This window comes from Limulus polyphemus, unplaced genomic scaffold, assembly GCF_000517525.1.
Source record: "Limulus polyphemus unplaced genomic scaffold, Limulus_polyphemus-2.1.2 Scaffold1573, whole genome shotgun sequence".
Classification (NCBI taxonomy): domain Eukaryota; kingdom Metazoa; phylum Arthropoda; class Merostomata; order Xiphosura; family Limulidae; genus Limulus; species Limulus polyphemus.
This window is the reverse complement of record NW_013667183.1, coordinates 241,212-267,390: the sequence shown is the minus strand read 5'-3', so window position 1 is coordinate 267,390 and position 26,179 is coordinate 241,212. Positions and strand designations below refer to the sequence as shown.

At 32.5% G+C, this 26,179-nt stretch overlaps 1 protein-coding gene across 2 annotated transcripts; it reads right to left on the bottom strand.

The window, feature by feature from the left end:
- Positions 1–8,493: 8,493 nt before the first annotated feature.
- Positions 8,494–25,958, bottom strand: LOC106464159 (hydroxyproline dehydrogenase-like). 2 transcript variants are annotated; one of them, XM_013924279.2, is made up of 10 exons: positions 25,257–25,958; positions 24,699–24,889; positions 20,899–21,022; positions 15,258–15,353; positions 14,206–14,286; positions 12,966–13,112; positions 10,827–11,002; positions 10,274–10,375; positions 9,330–9,418; positions 8,494–8,868 (listed from the first exon to the last, which is right to left on the bottom strand). In XM_013924279.2, exons 1-10 carry the CDS (start codon positions 25,635–25,637, stop codon positions 8,660–8,662), a joined length of 1,596 nt encoding a protein of 531 aa, XP_013779733.1. In that variant the 5' UTR covers positions 25,638–25,958; the 3' UTR covers positions 8,494–8,659. The 2 variants fall into 2 exon arrangements, with proteins under 2 accessions (XP_013779733.1, XP_022247554.1); XM_022391846.1 differs by lacking the exon at positions 25,257–25,958 and having other exon boundaries at positions 24,650–24,774.
- Between the last annotated feature and the right edge of the window lie 221 nt (positions 25,959–26,179).

Below are 26,179 nucleotides of genomic sequence, written 5' to 3'. Positions count from 1 at the left end.
ATCGGAAGGATGGATAATATTTCCCATCAAGTGCGTTCAAACTTGAAAACATCTGCTGATTCGATGAAGCTATGTTATGATAAGAGATCTACTGAAGTCAGCTTTGTACCAGGAAACAAGGTGTGGTTGTATAATACCAGGAAGACCAAAGGGAAGTATCCTAAGTTGTCATCACCATGGGAAGGCCCATATGATATAGTAGATCGTCTCTCAGATGTGACTTTCCGGATAAAATGTGGTCGGCGAGGTAAGCCAAAGGTGGTGCATGCTAACGGGCTTTGGCATTATCACGGTCCAGGAACAAAAGACGCCACTGAAGACGTGTCACCTGGAAAAGCCACTGTCAAAGAAGAAACTCTACCCGGCTTTGAGAATGGAAACAGTGAAGCTCTTGATGAAGTTACTACCACTGATGTGACTGTTACCGATAATAGGACATTTCCTGATGGAGCAGATGAACTTTACGCGAAGCAGAAGCCAACGAGACAGAGACCAGTACGGAAGAAGATATGTCCCGTAAAATTAAGAGACTTTGTTGAATTTCAATTTTGTGTTTGTAAATCCTGTACATTTAGTTAAGTTATTGTTAATTATCTATTGTTTTAATTTAAGTGGCTATTGTTCGGGACGTACAATACTAAGGAAGGGGCAGTGTTGCGACAGCGTAAGTCACGTGACGCTGGTAACAGTAATGAGTTCTAGAAAGATCGGGGAACATCACGAATGATCCAGTATTTGATAGGCGCCCTTTATTCTTGTATATAAGTGCGACAGACAATTTATCGGAATTGCAGACAGAGATAGAGACAGACAATTAAGTCAAGCGCGGTAGTGACGGAAGTAAAGCGAGTGAATCGTTCGTTGTGAATTATAGCGTGTGTTTAATTTAAATTGGCTGTGGAAATTAAGTGTATTGTAAAGTTGAATTGAGAAAGAATAAACTAGTTTTATTTGACAAAGGACTTGTATCGCTGAAGTTCTTCGGAAAGAATTTTCACGAATAATTAACAAACGACCAGAGACTTAACAATATGTAATGAATGCAAAATAAGAAGCGCAGATATTAAGACATCTTTTGCCAGTTCAGTTAAAAATATATTATACAGTTTTTTTTAATTTTAGATAACCAGGATGGCAAGTGTAAAATGTGCAATTTTTCTGTGTGGTGTATATTTTTACAATTTCAGCACATGTTTATATTTATAAGAATAAACTATTTCTTGGATATCTTTAGATATGTTTGCTTCCCTAAGTTACTTTGGAAGACACTTTTAAATGAAATTTAAGGGCATTTTATAATACATTTTTGGTATTATTGAACATTTATTTCAAAATTTGTTTCAACACAGTATGTACTAATAACTATAAGGTAATAAGTCATATAATAAAGTCTAAATCTCCTAATGGTTCTATGTGTTCTCATTTTCTCATGCATATCAAACCTCAATGCTAAAAGCTATGAACCCAAACATACACATATTAAGCACTATATATATATATATAATAAACTTGTGATATAATAGATTTTTGTCCAAAAAGTTCTCATTGAGTTTTTAAATGTTTCAAGATCCAATCCATAATACTGAAATAAAGCCTATTGCCATCCTATAAGATAGATTTAAAATACTTGTGTATCCCATAGAATTTCCTTTTTACTCCTTAAGACTGGTGCTTCTAAACTAACAGGTATCCTATAGGACCTAAATTTTGTCTTAAGATTAACATCATATATCTAATGGTACCCTACATGATTTCTGTTTTTCCTATAGAACTGACTTTGTATCCACAGAATTTCAGTTTATTCTATGGGAAGGACTTTGATATCCTTTAGGATACAATGATGTCCTTTTCATATCCCATAGAACCCTATTTAGTCCTTTAGGATGTCTTATAGGATTTTATGAAACTCCTATTGGACACTTTTGTAAAGGATCTATGACTAATTTTTTTAGATGGTTTTTATGTTATCACGTGTGTGTGTGTGTTGATCTTTTTTTGTATATCTATGTGAGTATGCTGCAAACACCCCAATCAGAACATTAGAGCAGGTTCATTGGGCCTTTTGTGGTAGTGTAGTAGTGTGTTACCACAACTGGAAATGTGGTGCCACTGGCAACATGCTTAATACTTATTTATTTGATTCAAATTGTACCATTCAATGGTGCAATGCTAAAATGATTAAATTTATTGTGTAGAAATATGTTAGAGTACATTCTGAGGAAGGATACTCCTATAGGAAAGTAGCAAAGAGATGAAAAGCTAGGAGGATATCATTTTCAACATAGCAAACAGCATAAGCAAGGTCTTACCTTTGAAATACTAATAGCCTTTTGTTGAGTTGCTCTTTTACTGTCAACAACCATGTATCTCAAAGTTTTCAATGCCCTTTACTCACTGCAAAGCATACATCAAATTACCCAGACTTATCCATTCTCCCATCTTCCACATGACTTTATTATGCATGCATCAGGAGAACTTATATATGTTATGTTTTCTTTCATAATTCAGACTTTCTTGTTAACCACTGTGTTGTTAACCTCCTTGCTTAATATGAATTCTTATCCCATTATTAACTACTGCTGCATATGTTTCTATCACTATTGGAAATTATGATATTCTTTGGAAGCCTTACTCATGTAGTCTGCCTTTAGCATGCGGGAAGATACTGTTGCAACATTTTCATCCTGTATTGATCAGTGTATTCAGGCCATCAATTCAGAATTGTTTTCTGGTGTTCTTGACAGGTTTCACATTTATAGAGACACTCATTTGCAGAATGCCAACCATTTTCCATTAATAATACAAGAGAGAAAACAATTAATTATTTAGACTTATTCACCTTGATTGTTGAAGAGCTGGATTTGTCAGCTAGTCCTAATTCTGAAGAAGTTTCTGCTGGTCTAATTTTTCTTTTATCTAAGGTATAGCTCTATGTTTAATATTGAACTAATTTATTTTATGTCATGTTGAACAATTAAATTATTCAATCTTTATACTTTCCTCTGTTTTTAGAAATGAACTAAATGTTATCAGCCTTTTAATGGGTTCTTGTTGCTCTTCTCATCATACTTATCAAAATCTTTACCCTCAGTTTGATATTTGGAAAAGGGGTTTTCCGTGTAATCTTGTATTAAACCCATCATCATTTTTCTGCCTTTCACATTATGATTTCTCTCATTTTGAGATTTCTTCAGACCAATTATTAGCTATAAGCTACACTTTTTCTCCAGATTCCTTTAGTCAGATTAAAGTTTTAACTTGCAGTCTTCCTTACCTGTGGCTTTCACTGACACAGTTTATATTAGTATATGGATCTTATGTTTTCATGATATCTTAGCCCATTGTGCTGTGTTACAAGGTATTTGTTTCCCCTCCCATTTCTCAGCAAACCTTGGCATGGATAAAGCCAGACTCCCAAAACAAGGAGAAGTTTTTGAGATATTGGGAGACACTTCTTTATCATATGCATTAATTCACAATGTCATAATACCATTTAACACAGGAAGGTTTAATTAGGGGAGAATTTTGGCTTTTTGTTCTTTAATTTTTCATCAACCTTTTGTCTCTGGCTGGAATTTGACTTAAATTTTTCTAAAGATTTACACCTAACCAAATTTCTAGACATTATTGATAGCAAAATATGTTTCATTTGATTGCATGTTTAAAATGCAACCATACCTGTAGATTAATGAGTAAAGGCAACTTGAAATGATACCACTTTATTTATGTACATACCTTGCTTTTTAACAATTACCTTCTATGATAAACAATCCAATCAAAAATACAGCAGTCTATGTACTGAAAAAAGATACAACATCTTTCTCAATCATCTTTAACTCCTGTAATCTACTGATAATAATTAATCCAATTATATCTATCAATATAATATACAGTCAACTTTTTAATTTTTGTTTTGACACAAACTTTCAATAACTGATGTGTGTAATTGATATATAGACATACTCTTGGTGGGGATATCAGATCAAGGGTGCCCATTGGCTTGTGCCTGTATTATACATGCCAAGTTGGGAAAATGTGGATAAGTATGTAGTGTCTTGATAATATGAATGGCTTATGTTGGGAGATTGGAAACCAAGTGTGTGATGATACTGTTTGTCATCTTCGGCATGATGGGCAGACTGACTGAGCTGAAAAATGAAGGTTACTCAAATATTGCTGTGGGGTGGGGAAATAAAAAGTAAAGTCATAACTTTGAAGGCAAAGTTTAAATGTACTTCACCAAGTCGTATGATTCTTGCCTTGCTTGAGCTTCTCGCCTGCATCACTTGTTTATGCAGGATTTTTTTAGCCCACACCTGTTTCCCATTCAGAAGATGCATACCATCAAGAGCTTATTAGGAGTTTTAGTATTTTCACTACTTTTGAACTTACCAGCAAGTAATGTTTGTTCTCTTGCCTTACCTCACTCATATAATTTTCATTGATGTCATATACTTCTACTCGTTCCTTTTTCCCCTACTGAGTGGCCAAACATAGGCAAGTTGGGTTTTACTGATCTTCTTAATGTTTCTTTCTGTTTGGTTAAATCACTTGTTAGATATACATGACTTTTTGCGTTTAATGCAAAAGTTATTACTTAGATAGTTTAAGTACAGCCTGAGTGTTAAATTTAGTTATTTTTAGAAGTGATAGTTTATCGCAGATTTGCTTACATAACTCTACATGAAACATAAGTTGTTGTATAATTGTGTCATGTTACTAAAAACTTCTTAAGGTTTTCTCATTTTAATTGTGTCTTGTTGCATCATAACATCTCATAGTGTATGGAACATTCTAGGCCTCTGACAGGCTTATAAATATGTAGTTTAAATTAATTAGTTAGTTGGATAGATAACCAATATATATATATATATATAAAGAGAGAGAGAGAGAGACTGTGTGATTGTGAGTTTAGTTATAAAAAGCGTATAGTGGCAATTTTCTAAGGTGAAATTATTACAGATTGTATTGTAGTAACAGGGAATAGAAAAATATATTTTCTTGTCAATGGGTTCTAAAGTATCTGAACCAGCCTGTGTGGACTCTTGATGAAAAGAGATGATTACTTAAAGCTCTGGATACAACTGTGGTAATTAACTGTGTAACGAACATTTGTATATACATTTAAAACAAGTGCATTGTGTGCTGTCCATTTATTGTTGAAATTTATTGCCAACAAGTCACAGACACCTACTGTAAAGAATCACAGCCCTATAAAAACCTGACAATTCATAAATAAATATATATATAAGTAACCTTAAATTTTCACAACCCAAAATACCTAGTGAAGAAATATTCATTGTAACCATTAATGTGAATTTAAGTCCTAAATAACAGAAGTGGCAGCTTAATGTTTTGATACAGTAGCTTTTATTTACTTATTGCAGCACTTGGAACTGTACAACACATATTCAGCCTTATGGCTGCACTTTTTTAACATGCAATTCTTTTTTTGTGCATATTTGGTGAATCTTTGGCCTTGAATATAATACTTCTGTGAGTTGGCTCCATGCAATGTAATTTTCATAGATGGTACATCTTCAATTGCAACCAATTGCTTATTTCATTTGTTGAGCATAGAGATGAGATGATGACACTCTTTGTGCCAATTTTAGTGAAATTATTTTCTATTACTTCCTTGAAAATTCAAAGTATCATTCAAAAACCATCTTTGCTCCTGTCAACATGTGGAACTGAAATCTTCATTTCTTCCAACATGAGGGAAGGCTTAGTCAATCATCAGTTTTATTTGTTTAGTCTGTTATTGTCCTCCAATCCTGACTTTTTCTTTATTTCCACTCATAATTGTTTATCCCACAATTTTGAAATAAAATTCTTAGTTTAAATCCCTCTGCATAAGCATGACAAGTGTATGTGCATTGATGCATTCTTGATCACAAACACAGCAATTAAAAACAAATCTGGCTGGTAGCTTGAACATAATGGCACTTCTACATTGTGTGGCTGAAACCTTTCATTGCTGAGTCAGACACTACTGTACTATATTTACTCATAGAACAAGTATCACTGTCTTTACTTATCTCTTCCATTGTTGTAAATGGTCAACTAATGTTTGCCTTCCTGACACACTGAGTGTTTCAGAGTATGCTCAACAGGCAGAGGGCATACCTGGATATGGATGTATCAAGTGAATTTTAACATACAGCTGTGAAAAATATTTATTGCATCACTTAATTTTCTCAAGTTTCTTGGTTCCCATAATGTTTTAAGGGATTGTGCATTGTGGAAGTGTCAGAACTAGTTCAAAATGGTTTTGGACATTGTGTAGTATAAGTTGACTCATATTTCAATCCTTGAAACACATATCCATCTGTATTAAGAAACCAATCCTGACAAATGTATTACAGAAATGATCAACAAATACAAAATGTTTTCTGAATAAGAAAACCTGTAATTAAAGATAACTCCACTAATGTAAATGACAAAAAAGTAGTCACAAATATGTTTCTTGTTTTAAGATTTGGTTGTGCCCCTCTGACCGTGATAACTGCTTGACATCACTATGGCATAGAGTGCAAGAGATACTGAAAGCAGGTAGGAGTGAGTTCATGATTCCACAGACAGAATTGGGCTTTCTGGAGTTCAAAGTTGCTTCTCGGCTTCTTCTCTTGCACTTTGTTACCCTTACTTTCCAGCTATTTTGATAGGGTTGAGATCTAGGCTGTTGCTAAGCCAGCTCAGTGTTTTGATCCTCTCCCTTTGAAGATAGTCCTTCACCAGAAACAATGAAATAAAATCTAAGATGTCTCTTCAATACTGCATAGAGTGCATGATTATTATCAACCTTTTTAGCCCTGTGCCATGGAACAGTCATCCTGGAATGTGCATTGGTCAGCTCCACCGAAGTAATCCTGAATTAATGCAATTGTCAATACTGAAAGTGCCTTTCACAAAATGCCGACATTCCACAGCCTGGCCATAGATGCATCCCAATATCATCTGACCCTGTGGATGCTTCATAGTTGCATTCAAACATGCTGGATGAAACTCGTGTTCAAATCACCATTGTACAAAGTGCTTCCCATCAGACCAGTATAGGTTGAACTGAGAAGATTGCTTTGCTCCACATTGCTTCAGACCAGTCAGCATGCTCTTTTGCCCAATTGAGCTTCATTTTTCTCATTTTGTTGGTGAGGAGAGTTATTTTTTTCTTGGCTGTCTTTCTGGGAGACTGGCTGAAAACAGGCAGAACCAGTAACAGTGGCCCCTGAAGTTTCCTGCTATGTCTCTTTTGAGATCTGTGGACAACATTCGACAATTCTGCAGGCTCATGTGTTTCAGAACATGATCGTTAGTTGCTGTGGAAACTTTCTTCCTACCCCTTCCACTGCTCTGCACTGCCAGTCTTTCTATATATCTTGTTATGTCTCTGTGTTCGTTTGTTAATTTTCCGTAAAAATTCTTTCCGAAGAAACTTTAGTGATACAAGTACTTTCTTAAATAAAACTAGTTTATTCTTTCTCAATACAACTTTGCAATACACTTAATTTCCACAGTCACGCTATAACTCAAACACACGCTATAATTCACAACGAACAATTCACGCGCTTGACTCAATTGTTCGTCTTTATCTCTGTCCGCAATTCAATTCCATTGTTGCCGTCACTTCTTGGCGGTCTTATATACAAGAATACCGCACATCTAGTAAACACTCGAGCATTCAAAAACCTTCGAGGATATCATGACGTGTTACTAGCGTCACGTGACTTCCGCTGTTGTAACAATCTCTTCACCCTGTGGCTCACAGTAAGCTGGTTAATTTTAACTCTTCTAGCAACCTGCCTTGTCAAAAGTCCCTCTTTGCTCAAAAAGACAATGTTTTCTATGTGGAATTAGCTTGCAATCCTTGACCATGATAGCATCACATGCATGTTGTAGCATATAGGTTTCTAAACTGATTCTGAGTAAGAACCTCTATTTATAGTAAAAAAATGGCTGATGAAATAGTTAGACAGTGTTGCATCATCCATGAAACACATTTGCACATACATGCATTATGGCCTCAAAACAGATGATGATTCTAAAGAAAAGTGTGAAAAAAATTGGGTGATGCAATTTTCTCTCTCTCTGCTTACATTATTATTAACAAATACATTTATTAACATACAATAAAAATTGATTATAAATAAAACAATCTTGTAGTTCTTATTTTTCTTTATATAGGAGACTACAACACATAGGTTTGTAATATTTAAAGTTATTATTTAGAAAATGAGGTACTTACAAGTAATGAGAACATTAGACACCCATGTACATTACTTCAGTAACAAAAATCGCAGAAAACATTGGTTTTCAACACTTGTTTAAAATATATTTCATTCCCTCTTAATAAAAAAAGTAATGGTAATCTAAATTTGTTAGATAAGTTATAGACACATCCCAAATCGAGGAAAAAGCCAAATACATCAGGTTACATCTATACATGACCATTCATTTTGGAGAAATTCTGAGATATATGTAGTAGTGAAGAAATTTGGAAAAGTACATTAATCAGTGGTGGAATCCCAGAAAAGTACATATATTAACATTATTTTCTATTCTAAGCCTTCATTTACAAATAAATCGGTTATTTAAAATAATAAAATCCAGCTAAATACCTTAAGGTTCATTGGAATGTTTTATAAAAACATTATATTATTCAGACAGTCTCAACTTTTAGATTATGTTTAGACTTCATTTTCAATGTGTTTTTCATCCTTCTCTTTAATTCTTGCCACAGCAGGGTCTTTTCTTTTCGAGATCCCATCAGGACTCCTTGGTTTTCCATAGCTCTTCTAGCCAGGAAAGGCAATACTTCAAGCATAGGCCCATATGGAACACATTTATAAACAGCATAACCAGCTGAAGCTGAAGATTAAGAGTAGTAAAACTAATTTATTCATGCTTCACACAAATTTAATGTCATCTAAAACTGAAAAATTTACTTGATGTATAAATATCATTACAAATCAATATTTTTAGTATTTCACTGCTACTTAAATTGAAAAAGGTACATGTAGATAAAAATTTTGAATGCTTGCAATATAAGTTGTTTTTCTTAAAGCAAGTGGAATTGTGCAAAATGTTTGGGGTTTCTTTGATAGATTGTTTAAGCAGAATATTCATGATGAGTACACTGGAATGGGCAGCAACTGCAATTTTAGATTTCAATTTGAACTTGTTTAGGTACAGTTTTACTGAAATGACAGTATCAATTGCCACACAATATGCTAGATAAACAACATTTATTTACATACAATAATGTATTAACACAAGTATATTTTGTAATAAATCATTAATGCATCATAACTCACTATAACAATACCTACCTAATGGAAAGGAGATCTGATCACACATTCCATACAACTGTCCAAAATGAACCCCTCCATTGAGAGGATCAATGTTCATTTCTCTCATCCTGAAAGTATTTCAAACAGAAATCAGTTCAATGTTTTGTTAGTTGTTATCAAAATATATTTTTATGGGATAAAATTGTTGTTAATTCATTATAATCTTATGGTTTTATTATTGGTTTGAAAAGCTAATCATTTTGAGTCTATTCAAAAATTCCAAGAGAACACTAATTAGACTAATAGAATTCTCTATAAAGCTGATATTTTTCTGGTAGCTGAAATATTAATAAAACATGTTCTCATTAGGTTTTGTTCTTTTATCGTTTTTTTTTTGTTCAATCACATAATACAAGTTAGAGAACCATGAAGTCTGCTTAGTAACTTGGTCTTGATTATTGAAATAAAATAACAATTTTAATATACTTTTCAACAAATTTTAACCAACACTAAAGTAATTATTTGAGTTGTTGTTTTATAATCAATCTCTAATTTGAAAACTTGATATGTTCTAACAAGATATGAATTTTAATAAAAAAGACTAAGTAATAAATCTAAAACTTTTTAACAATTCACACTTATATAAAAAATATAGTTACAACAGGTTTTTGTATAAATGTCATGTTTGTAAAAATGTGTTCAAAATCGATAAACATTATATTATGTGAAAATATTTTTTCTTTTTTTTTAATTTCTGAGCTACCACTATACAATATGATAATCTTTTAATGTTATAAAACACATATGCTATAAATTGAAATAATTTGTAACTGGCTACACAATGTCTAAATAATTGATTATTTATAAACAAATGGTGAATTATAGCACTAATACCAAATATTATTATAAATTAGACAAGAAGGATATTTAACGATCAATTGATATAAAATAAATAATTTCTTAAGATTCACATCATCTCTTGCCTTTCTATAGCAAGTTGAACACTTTCCTCATTATGGGTGGCAACAATAATGTTACATCTCGGTCCCACTTGATTAATATGCTCCAAGAAATATCTAATCACCCTAGAGAAGAGAGAACATGAAACACTTGGAACACTATAGTCTGTATAATGATACCAGCAGAAATAGATATGAACATAATAATGTGCCATTTGGACTTTAGTTCATATAATGTGCAACACTCAAACTAAACTTTCTTTTATCATCTGTTTGTGAAGGTTTTGTTTATAAAGTTGTGCATTTTTTCTATTTCAAATGTAATCAATCAAACAAGCTCTAATTAGACTGCATAAATTTATAAGAAAGTTCAATCATAAATCTAGACTACAATATTATGATTGGAATGCTTACCTCATCATGGATTCATTTAGTTTTCAGACTTAACTGAAACTTTAGTTTAATACATTTTCTTATAGTAAATAACATGGACAGAAAAAAATTTGATATTATAATCCACATAGCATTATTTACACTACATGTGTACACCTCAGAAATTTATTAGCAGCAAAATTACCTGTTGTAATTCTGGTTTGTAAGTTCATAGCTATCCCAAATAGGGCTGGGATAACCCAGCTTAGTTGCCCGTAAACGTTCTTGGGTTAAGTATGCACCTCGTACTACTTTTGCACCAAAACATCCTCCCAAATTTTGTACAATTCCTAATTCAGATGCGGCAGTTTCAAAAGTTTTCTGAAAGAGATATTATATTGCTTAATTACCAATGAAATTTTATAGTGAAATAAATGAAAAATTTTTTAAACATATTTAAGTGCATCTACCAGAAGAAAACATTTAACCAGAAAACAACAAATTTTTGGTCAATTATGAGATAAAGCAGATACAGTGAGAATTGTTATTATTCACTAGAAAATAAAAACTATTCTTAGATAACTGACAGAGCTATGAATTTTCTCCACTGTGTAAAACTTACAAATACATCTTCTAAGTTGGAAACTGTATTTACAGCATTATGAATACTTTCCTGTTTACTATGATTTAGTTTCAGTACATATCAACCCTATAGCTGTTATAGAAATGTAATAAATCTTTGAACTTACCTAATTTTTAAAAGAAACAGTGCTGTTTTTTGAGATCAATTTTAATGCCTCATGCCAATATGCTGATATAATGCTACCCTCTCCTCCCTCCTAAAACAATCACCAGATTTGCACAAATTAGGTAAACCAATCCTGACTTTATGGTCACAGTGTAGCTACCCTAATGCTTAGGATGACCAAATAAAGTGGTTCTAGTAAAACAAATACATTTATTTAAAGATAAAAAATAGTCATTGTTTATTATCCATTACAAAATAAAGTAAACTGAAAAAATCAAAATAAATCTAGAGCCCATTCCGTCATTCAGTTTACTACTTGTCACTAATTTATACCAGTTTCGTGGAACCCCACCAGTAACCCTGGACAAGAGCAAATCAGAAGAATAAGATTAGGCTTCATATGGTGGTGGAATGTGCTGTTACGCCTCCGGTCGTTAGTTAATTTAGTTAACTGCTGTTGTCTCTCTTCTTGTTTCTTTTTTTTTCCTCCAACAACTGCTGTAGTCTTCCCTTCTTGTTTATTTTCTCGTTCTTCTTGTTTCTTTTGCTGTTCTTGTATTGCTGCCATCAAATCTGCTAAGCTGTAGTTTGATTTGCCGCTTCTCGTTTCCATTTTTTTTTGTGTCTCACTCTCTGACACCAATTTGTTACGCCTTCGGTCATTAGTTAATTTTCCGTATAATTTCTTTTCGAAGAAACTTTAGCGATACAAGTCCTTTCTTAAATGAAACTGGTTTATTCTTTCTAAATACAACTTTGCAATACACTTAATTTCCACGGTCACGCTATAAAAAAACGCTATAATTCACAACGAACGTCCCACGTGCTCGACTCAACAGTACTCTCTCTCTGTCCACAGTTCACTTACCACTACCTTGTTGCCGTCACGTCTTGACCGTCTTATATAAAAGAATACCGTACATCTAGTAACCTCCCAAGGATTCACAAAGCTTCGAGAATATGACGTGTTATTAGCGTCACGTGACCTCCGCTGTCGTAACAGTGCATTATATGTGTGGTATTTTGAGGATCTCTCTTACTCGCATGGTGGTCCTATATTATTTCAAGAATACACAGCATTGATGCTACTAATTTATTATCATGAATTATTCAGCTAATAAGCTGTTTAAAACATTAAAAAAATAAACTTGAAGCTAAATCTACCATTTTTCACTTAATTATACTGGTTTCAGAGAGTTCTGCATCATATGTAACCAATACAGCATACAAATAAACTGAAACTTTATTATTTTGACTTTATGGGTTAAATAAATTCAGTTACAAAAGCAACTATTTGAAAAAAAAAATCAAAGCAGTACGAGGTTAACTATGTAATCTTTGTGACTAGTGTAAGTTTATGAATAAAATTTCAATTAGTTGATGTTTACACCACAAATTAATGGTGAGCAAAAAAAATCAAAGTACATTATTTTTTGTTTCATTTCACTTCTCTGATCTAGAGCACCACTGAAAAGTAACACCACCATCTTTAACAATGATGCAGATACATTTCATGTTTTGTTTTTCAGTGCTTGTTTTGATGACCTTACACATAGTTCAAACCCTTTTCTTACTACATATTTCAAAACCACTTACTTTCAGATAGCACTGGTAGGTATTCCAGATCAGTGGAAATTGCTGATTGAATGCCACCATCATAGCCAGAGTAAGTAGACTAAGGCCAGGATTTATATAGGTATATTCAGCATCAACCAGAATTCTCACCGTTTTCTTGCTGGCACACTGTTAAGATAGTATGACAATACAAGTCATTTGGGATGTATAATGCTTAGAACAAGTCAGTTAATCAAATTACAAGTGGTGTATTTTTTCAGTCAAGTTATAAAATGGTTCCTTTTTACATTTTCTTGTAAAAGTAGGATCAATGAAGAAAATCATCCTCCTTGGAAGGATAATATGTAGTATAAAGCAATTACTGATAGTTGTCTTGAAAAGTAAAAATCTTTGGTTTCTGTGATAAAACACATGTATGACACAAGTAGTGCAAGTTCAAAATTATTCATAATAGCTAGTGAAAGAAATTGGATTCAATCATGTGTTAACATGAACTGTATCCATATCTGAATGCCTTTTCGATGAATGTTGTGGAAGACAATTTATTTGAAAATTTATAATCATTTAGTTAATTCTATCTCTGCTGGAATGTTCCCTCAATTAAGTAAACTTATATACAAAATACTAATTGCATTTCTTTAAAGTTAATCTAGGTGTAAAATTTACAAATTTTTAAATCCATTCAGATTTACATTAAATAATGTAATTAAAAGCAGTGGACATTGCTGAAATCGTCTACATTTGCAATAGTGTAATCGTCAGCCATACTTGATATTTAAATTGTCCTTTCTGTTTACAACAACGTAATAATTAGTTGTGTGCATTGTTAAAAATAATCAGCTATTTATGTAAATTACTCAAATCATAGTTTATACTAACATCTGATGAAACCATCATCTTAGTGTACAGTGAGATGATTTCAGTTTACATGTGTACTTTCTTGAAAGCACATCACACATTATTCTTATGTTTGTGCATTATGTAAAACTAGGAGCACTACATAACACACCACACTCACAAAAAGAATATCATCATCACATCACAAGTATTTTCAGGAAGCTGACACCTTGGGTTTACCTGAAACAAATAACATCAAAGTGAATATAACAAAGATGATTTTGATTTTTCCTTAAATCATTGAATTTCAAATTTGATTTGAATATGGAAAATGTTTATTTAAGTTAGTTTATGTTGTATTGTAAGTTCAGTAGCATATTATTTTAAAGAAATGTAAATTATGTTCCCTCATTTGATTACAAACCTGTCCAATTTCTTTCAGTCGTTGGACTGCCAGCATCAATGACTCTCTTTCTTTAGGTTCCAGCTGATCAAATGGTTGCATCTAAACAGACAAAATAGCAAGGAAAATTTTAGATTACTAATGTTTCATGAAAATTATTCAAAATTAGTCAATAAAAAATATAACAAAAATCTATTCTCATATTTTGCAATTTGATTTTGTGAAGCTATTCTAGAAATCGTGATCACATCTGGCAGCTCTTTCAAAATATTATTTTAATTAATTCTAATTAACCAAAAAAAGCTATTAATGTTAGTAATCTTGACAAAAGCATAAAATCGTCACAATTTTTTGTATATAAAAGTTGCTTTTAATTATTTTGTTATTCAAAAAGCATTTGTTCTATACAATTTTATTATTTTGAATATATAAGTAATAGATATTTTATTGAAGCATTGCCTATTATGGATGATTCAAGTAACTGTGAAATAACTGTTTGAAATTTAAAAGCTTTAGTTTACTAAACTTGTTACAATTTAATACTTGGAAGATAAAAAGAGCAAGAACAAAATAAATTCATAAGTTAATATCAGACTACTTCTCTGGAAATTTAAATGCATTTGTATTACATATATACTATATACTTTTTCATTTTCGTTAACATCAAGTATGCATATCACTGGAGTTAACACATGTAATTAGCAGTAGTTTTCTTTTTAAGTTATTTTTCTATCTCCAAGTTTGACCTTCTATTTGACAGATCTTGAAAACTAAAATATTTTTATCGAATATCTATTATTAAAACAACATGCATTAAACTTATTCTCAAAGAATGCAAAATGCATATTAACTGTATAAAACCAAAATGCAAAGTATGAAATTGCAATATTCACACATTTTGAACATGCCAGGAAAAACAAAAATATATAAAAGTTGCAATTTCAGATTTTGCATTTTATTTGTTTTTATACAGTTTAACATGCATGTTGTATTCTTTGATAATAAGTTCAAAGCATGTTTTTTAAGTTGAAGCTACCAACCTAATATTTATGATTAGAAGAAAGCTCACTTACTCTCATATCTTGTCCACTCATACTAGCTGCCACACTCTTCACTAGTATCTGTCGAGTAGCAATGCTACTGTGATTGTATATATCACTCAAACGAGCCTGCAGAGATACATAATGGTGTAAAAACAGTCACTGCTGAAAGCCTGGTAATACAATGCATAGCCATGTACTTTGTCAAACAACACATTCCTGTTATACTGATAAATGTTTGCTCTAATGTGAAAGTTGCATCATGTGATTTTCCAGTTTCAAATAAAAATATTTCTTATGAACTTTACGTCTTAGTCCGTTCTTTAAAAAGCTGTCATATCTAATTTATTTACCCAGTCTTTTCACTTTGTCAGTGACTATTGTAAGGATTTCATTTACACGTGAAATTGTCTAGCCAAAGTATTTTCATTTCAATTTGGCAACAAATTTATTTTCAAAAGTATTTCAATTACTTAATAGGTGAAAATTAGCAAAAAAAAACATTCATTAAAGAGAAAATATGTGTATTGTAAAATACTGCACAAAAGTTTTTGCAACCAGTTTTAGAACTGGACCTGGTATAAAATAACATTACATATGTTTAGGAAACCTTTGTATTTGTCAGTATTTCAAACCTTCCCTAACACAGACTGCATGTTATTAAACGTATTTGAACTGTATAGGTTCTAAGTATATAGAATAATGTCTTGCTTCAACACCCAACTCTTTGTATTAGCATCATAAATTACATTTAAGATCAAAGAACAGTTCTTGAAAAAATTAATAACTTTTTCTTACATACTCCATTTGTTTTCTTTTTAAATCAGAGCATTAAAAGATTCAGCGTATAAATTAAATGTATTGTTGCTGTAACACATGCAACTTATATCTAACATAATCAACTACAAGTAGTAAAATCTGAGTTGTTCTGTTTATTTTTACAAAGCAAAATAAATGCACAACTTACCAGTAAATAAATAGAAAACCCCAAGAATACAAATGTACCATTTCTATATGTCATATATTTTGATAAAGACCATGGAATAAGAGCAGCTATGACACAAATTAAAAGATCCTGGAAATAAACCATATTTTCTTGAGGTCACATAGAGGACAAAGGAAAATTGCTGAAAGTCAGTGAGAAATTCCCAAGTCAACTGTAATACAACGGGAACAGTACTTGATCGTTAGGTAGTTGTTGTTTGAAGTTAAGCACAAAGATACACAGTAGACCATCTGTGCTCTGCCCACCATGAGTATCGAAACCCAGTTTCTAGCATTGTAAGTCCGCAGACACACTGCTGTGCCATTGGGGGAAGGAAAAAGAAAAACATGCACAAAATGTTAGATAGTTGCAGTTTCAGTCTTTCAGTCATATCAGAAACCAACAGTTTCTGCACGGCCCAGGCACCCAAAACTAATATGAAGCACTCTTCTTGCGGTGAAGAGAAATATAGAAAATAACCCATGTCAAATGGCTACTACAGTTGTAAGCGTGTTCCAATATCATCAGAAATTATCCCATAGCATGGGCTACAATGTCAGAATGAGTAGATAGAAGTCACTCCAAACAGTATGTGCTATCACACTTTCTTTCCTTTCAAAACATTACTTCTTATCAATGAATCCAGATTTGCACAATTCTCATACAGTGAATTCACATGGGATTTCATGGCGACTATCCTCCTAGGCATCTTCACTGAACCATCTACAAACCATGACCACAACAAAATAAAGTGGTACTTCTGTTATGGTGTAGGGGTACCATTCATTTATCACAGTTTATTAGGCAAGGTAGTGTTTTCATGCAAGATCGGGCTCCTGATAATCCATCCAAGTCACAAAACAGTTGCTTAAAGGGCAGGGCATTACCACTGTTCCAAGGAAATGTCACTGCAGAATATGAACCATATCAAACATGTGTAGTCCATTCTTTATTGTTGCCTATGAAACATCACGAATAACAGGGGACAAAATAGTTTGGTGGATTTGATTAGCAATTAGCAAATAGTGCTTAGCATCATTTTAACATTCATCATTTCAACACATTATAGCAACAAAATCCAGCACTAAAAGTCTTAATTCTTTGTAAAGACATTCACTAATAAAAATAGGTAAATGGCATGTTTTTATTTAATAACACTTTTATTCACCTTCAAACCCTAATATTTAATTGTAGCATACATGCCATTTCATGAACAAAATAGTTCCTGGTTTACAAAGTAAAACTGCAAGAAATACCAAACACCTCAGCTATTACAAAACAATGCAACAATCAATTAACCAGAGAATAAAGTGACTTGAAGATGTTGCAACTGAACATGGTTGCCACAAATCGTTTTTCAAATTAATCTAATTTATTTCTCATTTTTTGTGTGTGAGACCTCATCACCCTCTTCACAACCTGGTCTCCTTGGCTTTTTGAAGAAGAAAGTGTCTAGTAACTCTTCATGGGAGTCCTTTACTGTGCACATCATAAGGTTTTTAGTGAGCTACATTCAAAATTTATTTAAACTACTTTTTGTTCATGTTATACCAATTAGTATAGCATAAAATCTTAACTAATAATCCATATTTTAATAGTATGTAAGATTTAAGTTCTTAATGCTATAAAGTAATATTTTAAAAAGTCCTGAATGTCTCATAGTGTTAGAAATGTGACATTTTCCTTTTAGGCATCCACTCTTCTCTAACTTATTTACCACCCCTCCAAGGAATGCGAAATTTAACGTAAATTACTCATTATAATATTGTTATCCCACAGGCAAAGCATAATTTTCATAGCCTTCAATTCTGTATTGTTATAGAGCCATCAAATAGAAAATAAGATCTCTCTTGCCACACCCACCTGTCACATCCTCTCTTTCAGGATTTGTCAATAATTCTCAATAATGTTTAATACTATATTATTTATAATCAATAGAAATCCGAGGATTTCATCTATCAAATGATGTATTGTATTATGTTGTTTTCTGTACATAAAATGTTAATTACTCTTTTAGTACAAGCTTCGTTCTTACAGGAAACACATTGACTAGCTTGGATGAATTTGTAACAGCTCTTGTCGTATAGTTAGAAAGCCAGAAAAATTGTGGTAGCTATAGGACATTGTCTGCTTTTTGCATGTTATTATTATATGTTCTTTGGTGCATTATTTTATTAAATAAAGTTATTTAGTGCACTACCACAATTAGCATAAAACACGTAGGGTTAAGTGTCATTGACAGTCGGCAGCAAAAAAAAAAAGAAGGCCCAGGTAAGTACTTTATTTCTTGTTTTTCATGTGTATTCTTTATTTATTATGGGAAACTTGTTAGTTTAGTTAAGGTTAGATTAGGTAAATAAATAATAATATAATAAAAAAAATTCACGAGGCACACACGCGAGCAGCTGGTGGGTAATGTAATTTGATAGTGTAACATAAATAGCTTCACTGTACCCCAAGTGACTTGCAACTTATAATGGCGCAAATAGTTAGACACGGTTCAAAGGGAAATAAATCACTAAAATTTAAGTATAAATAGATGTATACAGTTACGAGTTTAAAGTTACTTAGGATAAATAAATGTAGTCTAATCTTACTATCTGAAGTCATTGTAGAAAAGAGGTAATTTAGATTTATTTCTTTTTGTTGTTGTTGTTGTTTAGGAGGTCAGTCGAATTGGCCAACCTTCTATAGAGTTAGGGTAGAGAAAATAACAGATAAAATAGTAAAGTCCTACTGAAAAAATAAACGTTTGAAATGTATTTAGGAACTTTTAGAGATTACGCAAATGACATTTGAGATGAAGAAAAGTATTTTTAATTTTAACATGAAAATCACTTTGCACTCGGACTGGTCAAAAAAGACTTCATATATTCACAGACGCATCTTAGTAAAACCACTTTATTCAACATCTGATCTTTGTGTACAAACGACTTGTAATGTTTACTAAAAGTCTGCCACATTTTGTGAAGATACACATGCTGTAATAGAAGTTCCAGTTTAAAACTATATACAAGTAAAAAATGGTCACGTGGTCGGTCCAAAGAACCGAGACCGCATTGAGAGAGTTCGTAACTGGCTAAATGCAATGTATGCAATAGACGTACATAGTCTAGTCTAGTTGGCTAGGCTGCGGATCGGGCTTTTTTCCAACGTGATGAACAGACCACTACAAAATGTGTGTTTAACGCCTTATAAGCATGACAAAATGTGAAAATACTGTAGGTGCCGTTTGGGTGGAAATGTCTGGTAAATGGACATCAGCTTTGGCTTTTGTATGTCAAACAGAAACATTACCGCACTTTCACTGTATTTTGGGAGGTCTCGAAGACAACATACAAGAGAAAGGAATGATTCGCAATGCTAAGAAAAGAGGAAAGTGATTTTCAACTGGAGTTGTTTTGATTCGACAATTCCGATGCGAACCCGGATATTTTGTCCCCTGAATAACCAACTTCTAGGAACACTCTCATCCATGTTCCTTGTCGTAGATTTCAGGTTTAGTAACTTGGACATGAGATCACTTTTCTGCCTTAATTATTGCAAAGAGCAGATCCACCAGATACTAATGGTAATCTGTGATCATTTTTTTCTTATCTGTTTATTTAATAAACAGCTTTCTTTTTGGAATAGGTGTCTATTTAATTTTTTATTAGGCTGTGTATATATCATGTATCTCACCTCTGTGCAACCTAGATATAAATATTTGTGAGTGAATTATTATTATTGACTATAGAAAAAATCTTGGTTTTTTATGGTTAAAAAAGGAGGCAATCAAAGATTCAACAATCCCTTTTCAACTTACTGTTCTTGGAAGTTGCCCTGTGTTACTTTTAAATGTGATCAGGTTATTGTGAATTATCTTGTCAAACAACTACAGAAGCCGAGGGTAATTTTACATTTTTCCAGTCTTTCTTGATTGATTTTGTTTGTTTGTTTTTACCTTACTTTTGGTTTGTGCTACCTCTAAACTGATTACCTAAGTTACATTTTATATACCATGCTAACAGTTTTTTGGACAATAGCAGTTTTTTCTTGGTTTTCGAAGATAGAAATAGTAAAGGGCAACAATATATTTTGTTGAGAATATACAAAAATGTTCGTTTGTTTGTAGTTAAGCACAAAGCTACAGAATCCTATTCGGGTATCGAAACCTGGTTTCTAACGTTGAAAGTCCGCAGACATACCGCTGTGCCACTGGGGGGGGGGGGGGCTATACAAAAATGAGGAAAAGAGCTTATAAATTTGTATTGCATAATTAATTTTTAGTAGGTTGTGCATATATCAGGTATCAAATCTCCCTGCAATCTAGATATAAATGCCTCTGAGTGAATTATGAATATTAACTGTGGGAAAAATCTTCTAATTTTTTATTATGGCGGAAAGAAGGGGCAGTCAAATATTCAACAACCCCTTATAACTTCATTGTTTTTGTACATGATGATACCTTTACTGACAATACCACGGTCATGTAAATGAAATATTTGGGAAATGTACAATTGTCTTTGTTTCTCTCAATTCTGTAATTAATGTCTTAATTTAATAACACGTTTCATGGTAGGTGTGAAATGCAAACGATAATAACAAAATATAAAATGTCTATATAGTTATTCAATGAATCTCGGTCTTAACGGCTTAAACGGTAATAAAAAATAACTTCCCATACTATAAATAACCACATTAACTTACAATAAGGTCAGCAGACATCACTCCGGTAATCTTCAGCTGAAGAAATGGACTTTCAACACCAAGGCTCTCTGATAAGTCAAAACACTGGAGTATTTTCTGGGTGTTTTTGTCAAATGTGCTCTCCCTGGAAAATAAAGAAAGTTATGCTTTAAATTGTCATGTTTTATAACTTCTCTGTTCTTATAAGTTGTTTATATGAGTTAATTTATAGATATCGGCAATATGATAAAATATTAAAAGCAATAAACCATTTTTGTTTCTTTAAATACCAAGTTTGGACTCTCAATATATTTAGTGCATTTGAAACAGCTTAATCAGGCAATCAGTGTATACAATTTAGGTAGACAACAATAAGAAATAAATGTGCATTGTTTAATAACCTACGTTTGAGCATTCAATCATATATTGCTTACAAGTAATGTTTATCTATTATCCGTGTTAAAAACGGTCAATTAACTATATTTGGAACAACTGTATGTAAATGACTATTTACTTGTTTGTATAATATAAAATATAGAAGAATTCAGATAGCACAGTGCACACCGGGGTGTAAACTATAACACAACATACACACGGCTGGGGGGGGGGGGGACATAAACGTCTTATATATCTCAGAAAGTGCGCTATCACTCAATAATATATAAACTCAGCTGAAGTTTCTACTCCAACAGCCACAATATGGCTGATATGAAGAGGCATTTCTTGGGTTATACTCACTTCCTACTTTCACCCGTGACCTTTTAACTTCGGCCTGTAAGACACTTCTGCGGCCAATAACTGTCAAATAATTAATCACATGAAACACTGTAGAAGGACATTAAGAGCTGGGTGTTGAAATCGGGTAACAGAAAGTACACCTACAGTTACTATTTGGCCTCTACCTCTTCCTTCAAAGTCACCCTGACCATCGCACAGTGTATACCATGTTTTAAGTATATACATAGTGAGTTCTTTAAGCTTATACACAACTTTTGGTGGGGTAATAATGAAAACTGTAATAATCTGTTATGTTATAAGTAAATTATGTGAAAGTTGGAATTTTTGTGTTGATTAAGATGTTTATGTAAATATATGGTGGCATTTCTGGCACTTGCGGTATCTTTGACAGCGAAATGGTGGTTGATGTAGACACAACTGGCTCCCAAGGCTCAAAAGCTAGTCCACTGGTGTCATCAGAAAGAGCAAGGATATTAGATAACTCGGCCAAAAGAAGGTCTTTATACAATGACTAAATGTCAGCAATCGTTAAGTTCACTCCTGGATCTTGGGTACTTCAGGTATACCTCGAGGTGACCGAGTAAAGTGTATGAAGAAAACAGCATTTTATTTGTAACAACAAATGAATAGCTACTATTTCTGGATAGTTGAAGAAATAAGATAGCCTGTAATGCTAATAATTTGACATTTACAGATTATAAAGTTACAGTTTTGAATGATGTTTAGGTGTAAGCATGTGTTTCCAGTTTAAAAATTATTGCTAGAGAAAATTAACTGTTCGCTTCTACATATGTAAACTTCCCCATCACATGACTATATAATTAGTAAGTCAGCGCAATTTGTCGAAGGCCAGAATGTTGACTGAAATATTAATGTATGAACCTGTTTCAAGGCCTTCAAGTTTAAGCGGCTATCGAAGGTCTCAAACAGTTATTGAATTTTTGTTCTTCATTTCCAGATCTTGTGTGCTCTGGTACTAATGCAATAATGCCATTTTTTAAAGAAAGTCAGTATATTCAATATCATTTTCAGCTTATTCCTTTTCACGCTCCCGATTTGTTTGTTTTTTTAAGCACATAGTTACGTACTAAGCTACCTGTGCTCCACCAACCGTGGCTATCAAAACGATGAATTAACGTTAACAGTTATTAATTTGAAAGAAAATATGTTTAATTTCATATTATTTTGTAATAAGCTGAACAAGTTATAATGAATTTAAATGTCATTATTTTATACAAATTGTACTAAAATAGCAAATCAATACCATGATTAGATTAAAAAGAATGCAACTAGCTACTGAATTATAGGTGCTGAAAGTTAAACGTAGTTATATGTTTTTTGGGCACCGTACATTTCTTGTCCATGATGTACTGCTAATAGATCATAAAAAGTAAGATATTATTACGACAGCGGAAGTCGCGTGACCCTGGGAGCATGCGCGTTGGAGTTTCTGGAAAGATCATGAATTATTGGGGAGGCCCGAGTTTGTTCGAAGCGCCCTCTTTTTTAGTATATAAGCATAGCAATAAAAACCAGCGCGATTGCATAGATAGATAGATATGCAAATAGATCGAAGATATAGATAATTGAGTCAAGCGAACAGTAAGCACCGTAAGTAAAGTGTGTGAATCACTGTGATTTATAGCGTGTGTTATAAAAGAAGTTAAGTTTAAAGTACTGATTGGAAATTCTGTGTATTACAAAGTTGTATCCAGGGAAAAATAAACTGGTTTAATTAAGAAAGGACTTGTATCGCTGAAGTTCCTGGTAAAGAATTTATACCGGAAATTAACAAACGAGCAAATGCGTAACAATATGTTCAAAACGTATGACCTAGTGAAGGGTTCAAAAATATATTAACTTAAGAATAATACATTTTTAATGTTGTTGATTTTTTGGGGGGTCAAATATGTATATATGTGGATTTGATTACTTGTTTTCAATAAAAAGTTTATCCGTTTTGTTTATTTTATTCTGTATAGTGATAAATTATAAATAAATAATAACGCTTTGGTAATCTTTAATGTGTGTATCATAAATTATTTCTCTAGTATATCCGGTATTTGAATCATTAATATTTACAAAGTATTGGCTCAAGAATTATAGGAAATTTCAGTTTTAAGATATGAATGTAAAGTTGCATTTTTATACTAACAAATTCATTTTCTTACATACGAAAGCTATATCATTTTTATAATACTAATCCCAATTTTGTGTGTTAACCCATCCGTTTTGTAAAACATTATAAATTTCTGAATATTTCTCATATTTTACTATGTATAATAAGCCTTCACATTTACGCAACAATTGTTTTTCAGTTTTAGTACCATCTGTCGTACAAAACCCCTCGTGGCTCAGCGGTAAGTATGAGGACTTGTAAAGCTAAAAATTTAGTTTCGATACATGCGGTGGGAAGAGCATTGTTAGCCTATTGTGAAGCTTTGTGCTTAACAACAAAAGTACAAACTGTTGTACAGAAATAGAAAATAACTTTACTCTTCTTGTATTATTGATCACAGATTGGCAGATAGTGCAAATTTGGTATAAGACCTGGTTAATTTCTATATACATGTTAATGACTGTTTTAACACTATTCGTCCATCTTTGTCTTTTAATTTATATCTTCCTGTTTTCAAATATTGAATAATCTTTGTCTTCTTCCTTTTCTGTGAGCAGATTTTATTAGGTAAATATGTTGTAATTTCATCATTATTTGCTCACACTAGAAGACGCAGCCAGAGTTAAATGTTTTATAACATAAGGCCATAGACGAGGCACATTATAAACACTTCTCTATACCATTAGAGTTTAGCCTAACTTTATGAATTACTTAAGCAAACGTATGAATACTTTCCAAACTTTTTTGTTTATTCGTAATATAGTTCACTAAATATAACTGTTACTTTTGGCAGTTTTGCAAGTAAGAATCGCATTGTGGGTCGTGTATAGTGAAGACTGTACTACAAAGTAGGAATAGTATGATGATTATTGAAATAATGAAAGGTACTAAGAACATTGACGATATTAAACTTACTGCATAAAAAACATGTAATTCTCTTTTTACAGCATACAGCCACACACACCTTGTTTCTTCTCCAACATCAGTCTCTATTGTGACGCCGAGAAAAGGACGCAGATTGGCGGATTTCAGTCGGTTAACACAGTTTCGAAACTCCTCGGGATTCTCTCCAGCAACAAACTGATTATAGAGTGTTGGCTTGACAAAGGCTTTCAATAGAATTGGTCCACTCATTTTCTGCATGGTATTCATGATCTAAAAATATCAAATAAAATACATTCATTAAACATCTTAAGTCATGGCACGTTCTTGAAAAATATAGAAAAATGCCTCACATAAATCTAAAAAACAAATAGCTCTATATCCAGTTAATGAGTAATGACACCCGGAAATGAAAACAAGTTTGAGAATATACACATGTAACTGGAATTTTTTAACAACTTTACATATATTATAGGATTTTATTTCACTAAACTCGAGAATATTTTTTGTATTCAATCTTACTTTAAAAGAAGTATTCGCAAAAAAATAATTCAAAACGATTTTACTATTTTCAAACAAATCTCAAGAGGAAATATGTGATCTATAGTAACTATTTTTTAAAGTTTTCCTGTTCACAAACCTGCAAACTGTTATTCACTAATTTCTGAAATCCACATAATCTCAAGACACATAAAGCACGAATTATCTCCCGCGTTGATTTATTTTGGAATGCAACGGCGTGGTTGCTGAAATCTGGCAGCAGTATCGTTTTTGTAGAGCTACCAAGAGGGCTACCATTTGCTGTATGTTTTGGTAAAGAAGTATTTTCTGTGTATTGAGATCGGACAAATCTCGAGTATTGTCTACTTGTGATCTGAGCTTCGAACTGTGAGAAAATAGATGTCACTGTAGGCGTTGATTGTTGATATCTTAAGGATTGTTGAATCCAAAAAATACTGGTAGCCTGTTTTCGAGCGAACACTTTTAACAAATAGTTGAAATACAAAGCCCGCATATTCATAGATTCTATACCTGATCTTATCACAGCCTATAAAAACTATTTAAAATGTGATATACAAATTAAAATATATATCTGTTATAAAGTAGATAAGGCTACTACATTGCTTGTTAAACGTTAAATTTGTTCAGTTATTAACAAGTCGTCAATTTCGGAAGTAAAGTGTTATGTATCTGACGACGTATACTTGCACCTGATTATTTTAGAAGGTTTCTGCCGTTGTTTAACTGGTTCAATCCGGTTCTGCTGAGAAATGGTGTGGCTTTGCTTTATCCAATCGAATTTGATGTTAAAACTACTAGTGACAGCATTCCTCAGTTCACACTAGAAATAAATGAAAGATGAAAGATAAATAGTTTAGTACGCAACGCTTTTACGTGTAAACTGTATGAAAAAAAGGTAGGTATGTCTTATATATTTTAGTGAATTGACATTAACTCTAAATACTGAGCAAAACGTTAATTTTTCGTTGTTTATAAACAAATCATTGCGGTAAATTAAAATTTCTACATTAGCTTGATATAATAAGAACTCGAAAGGGAAGT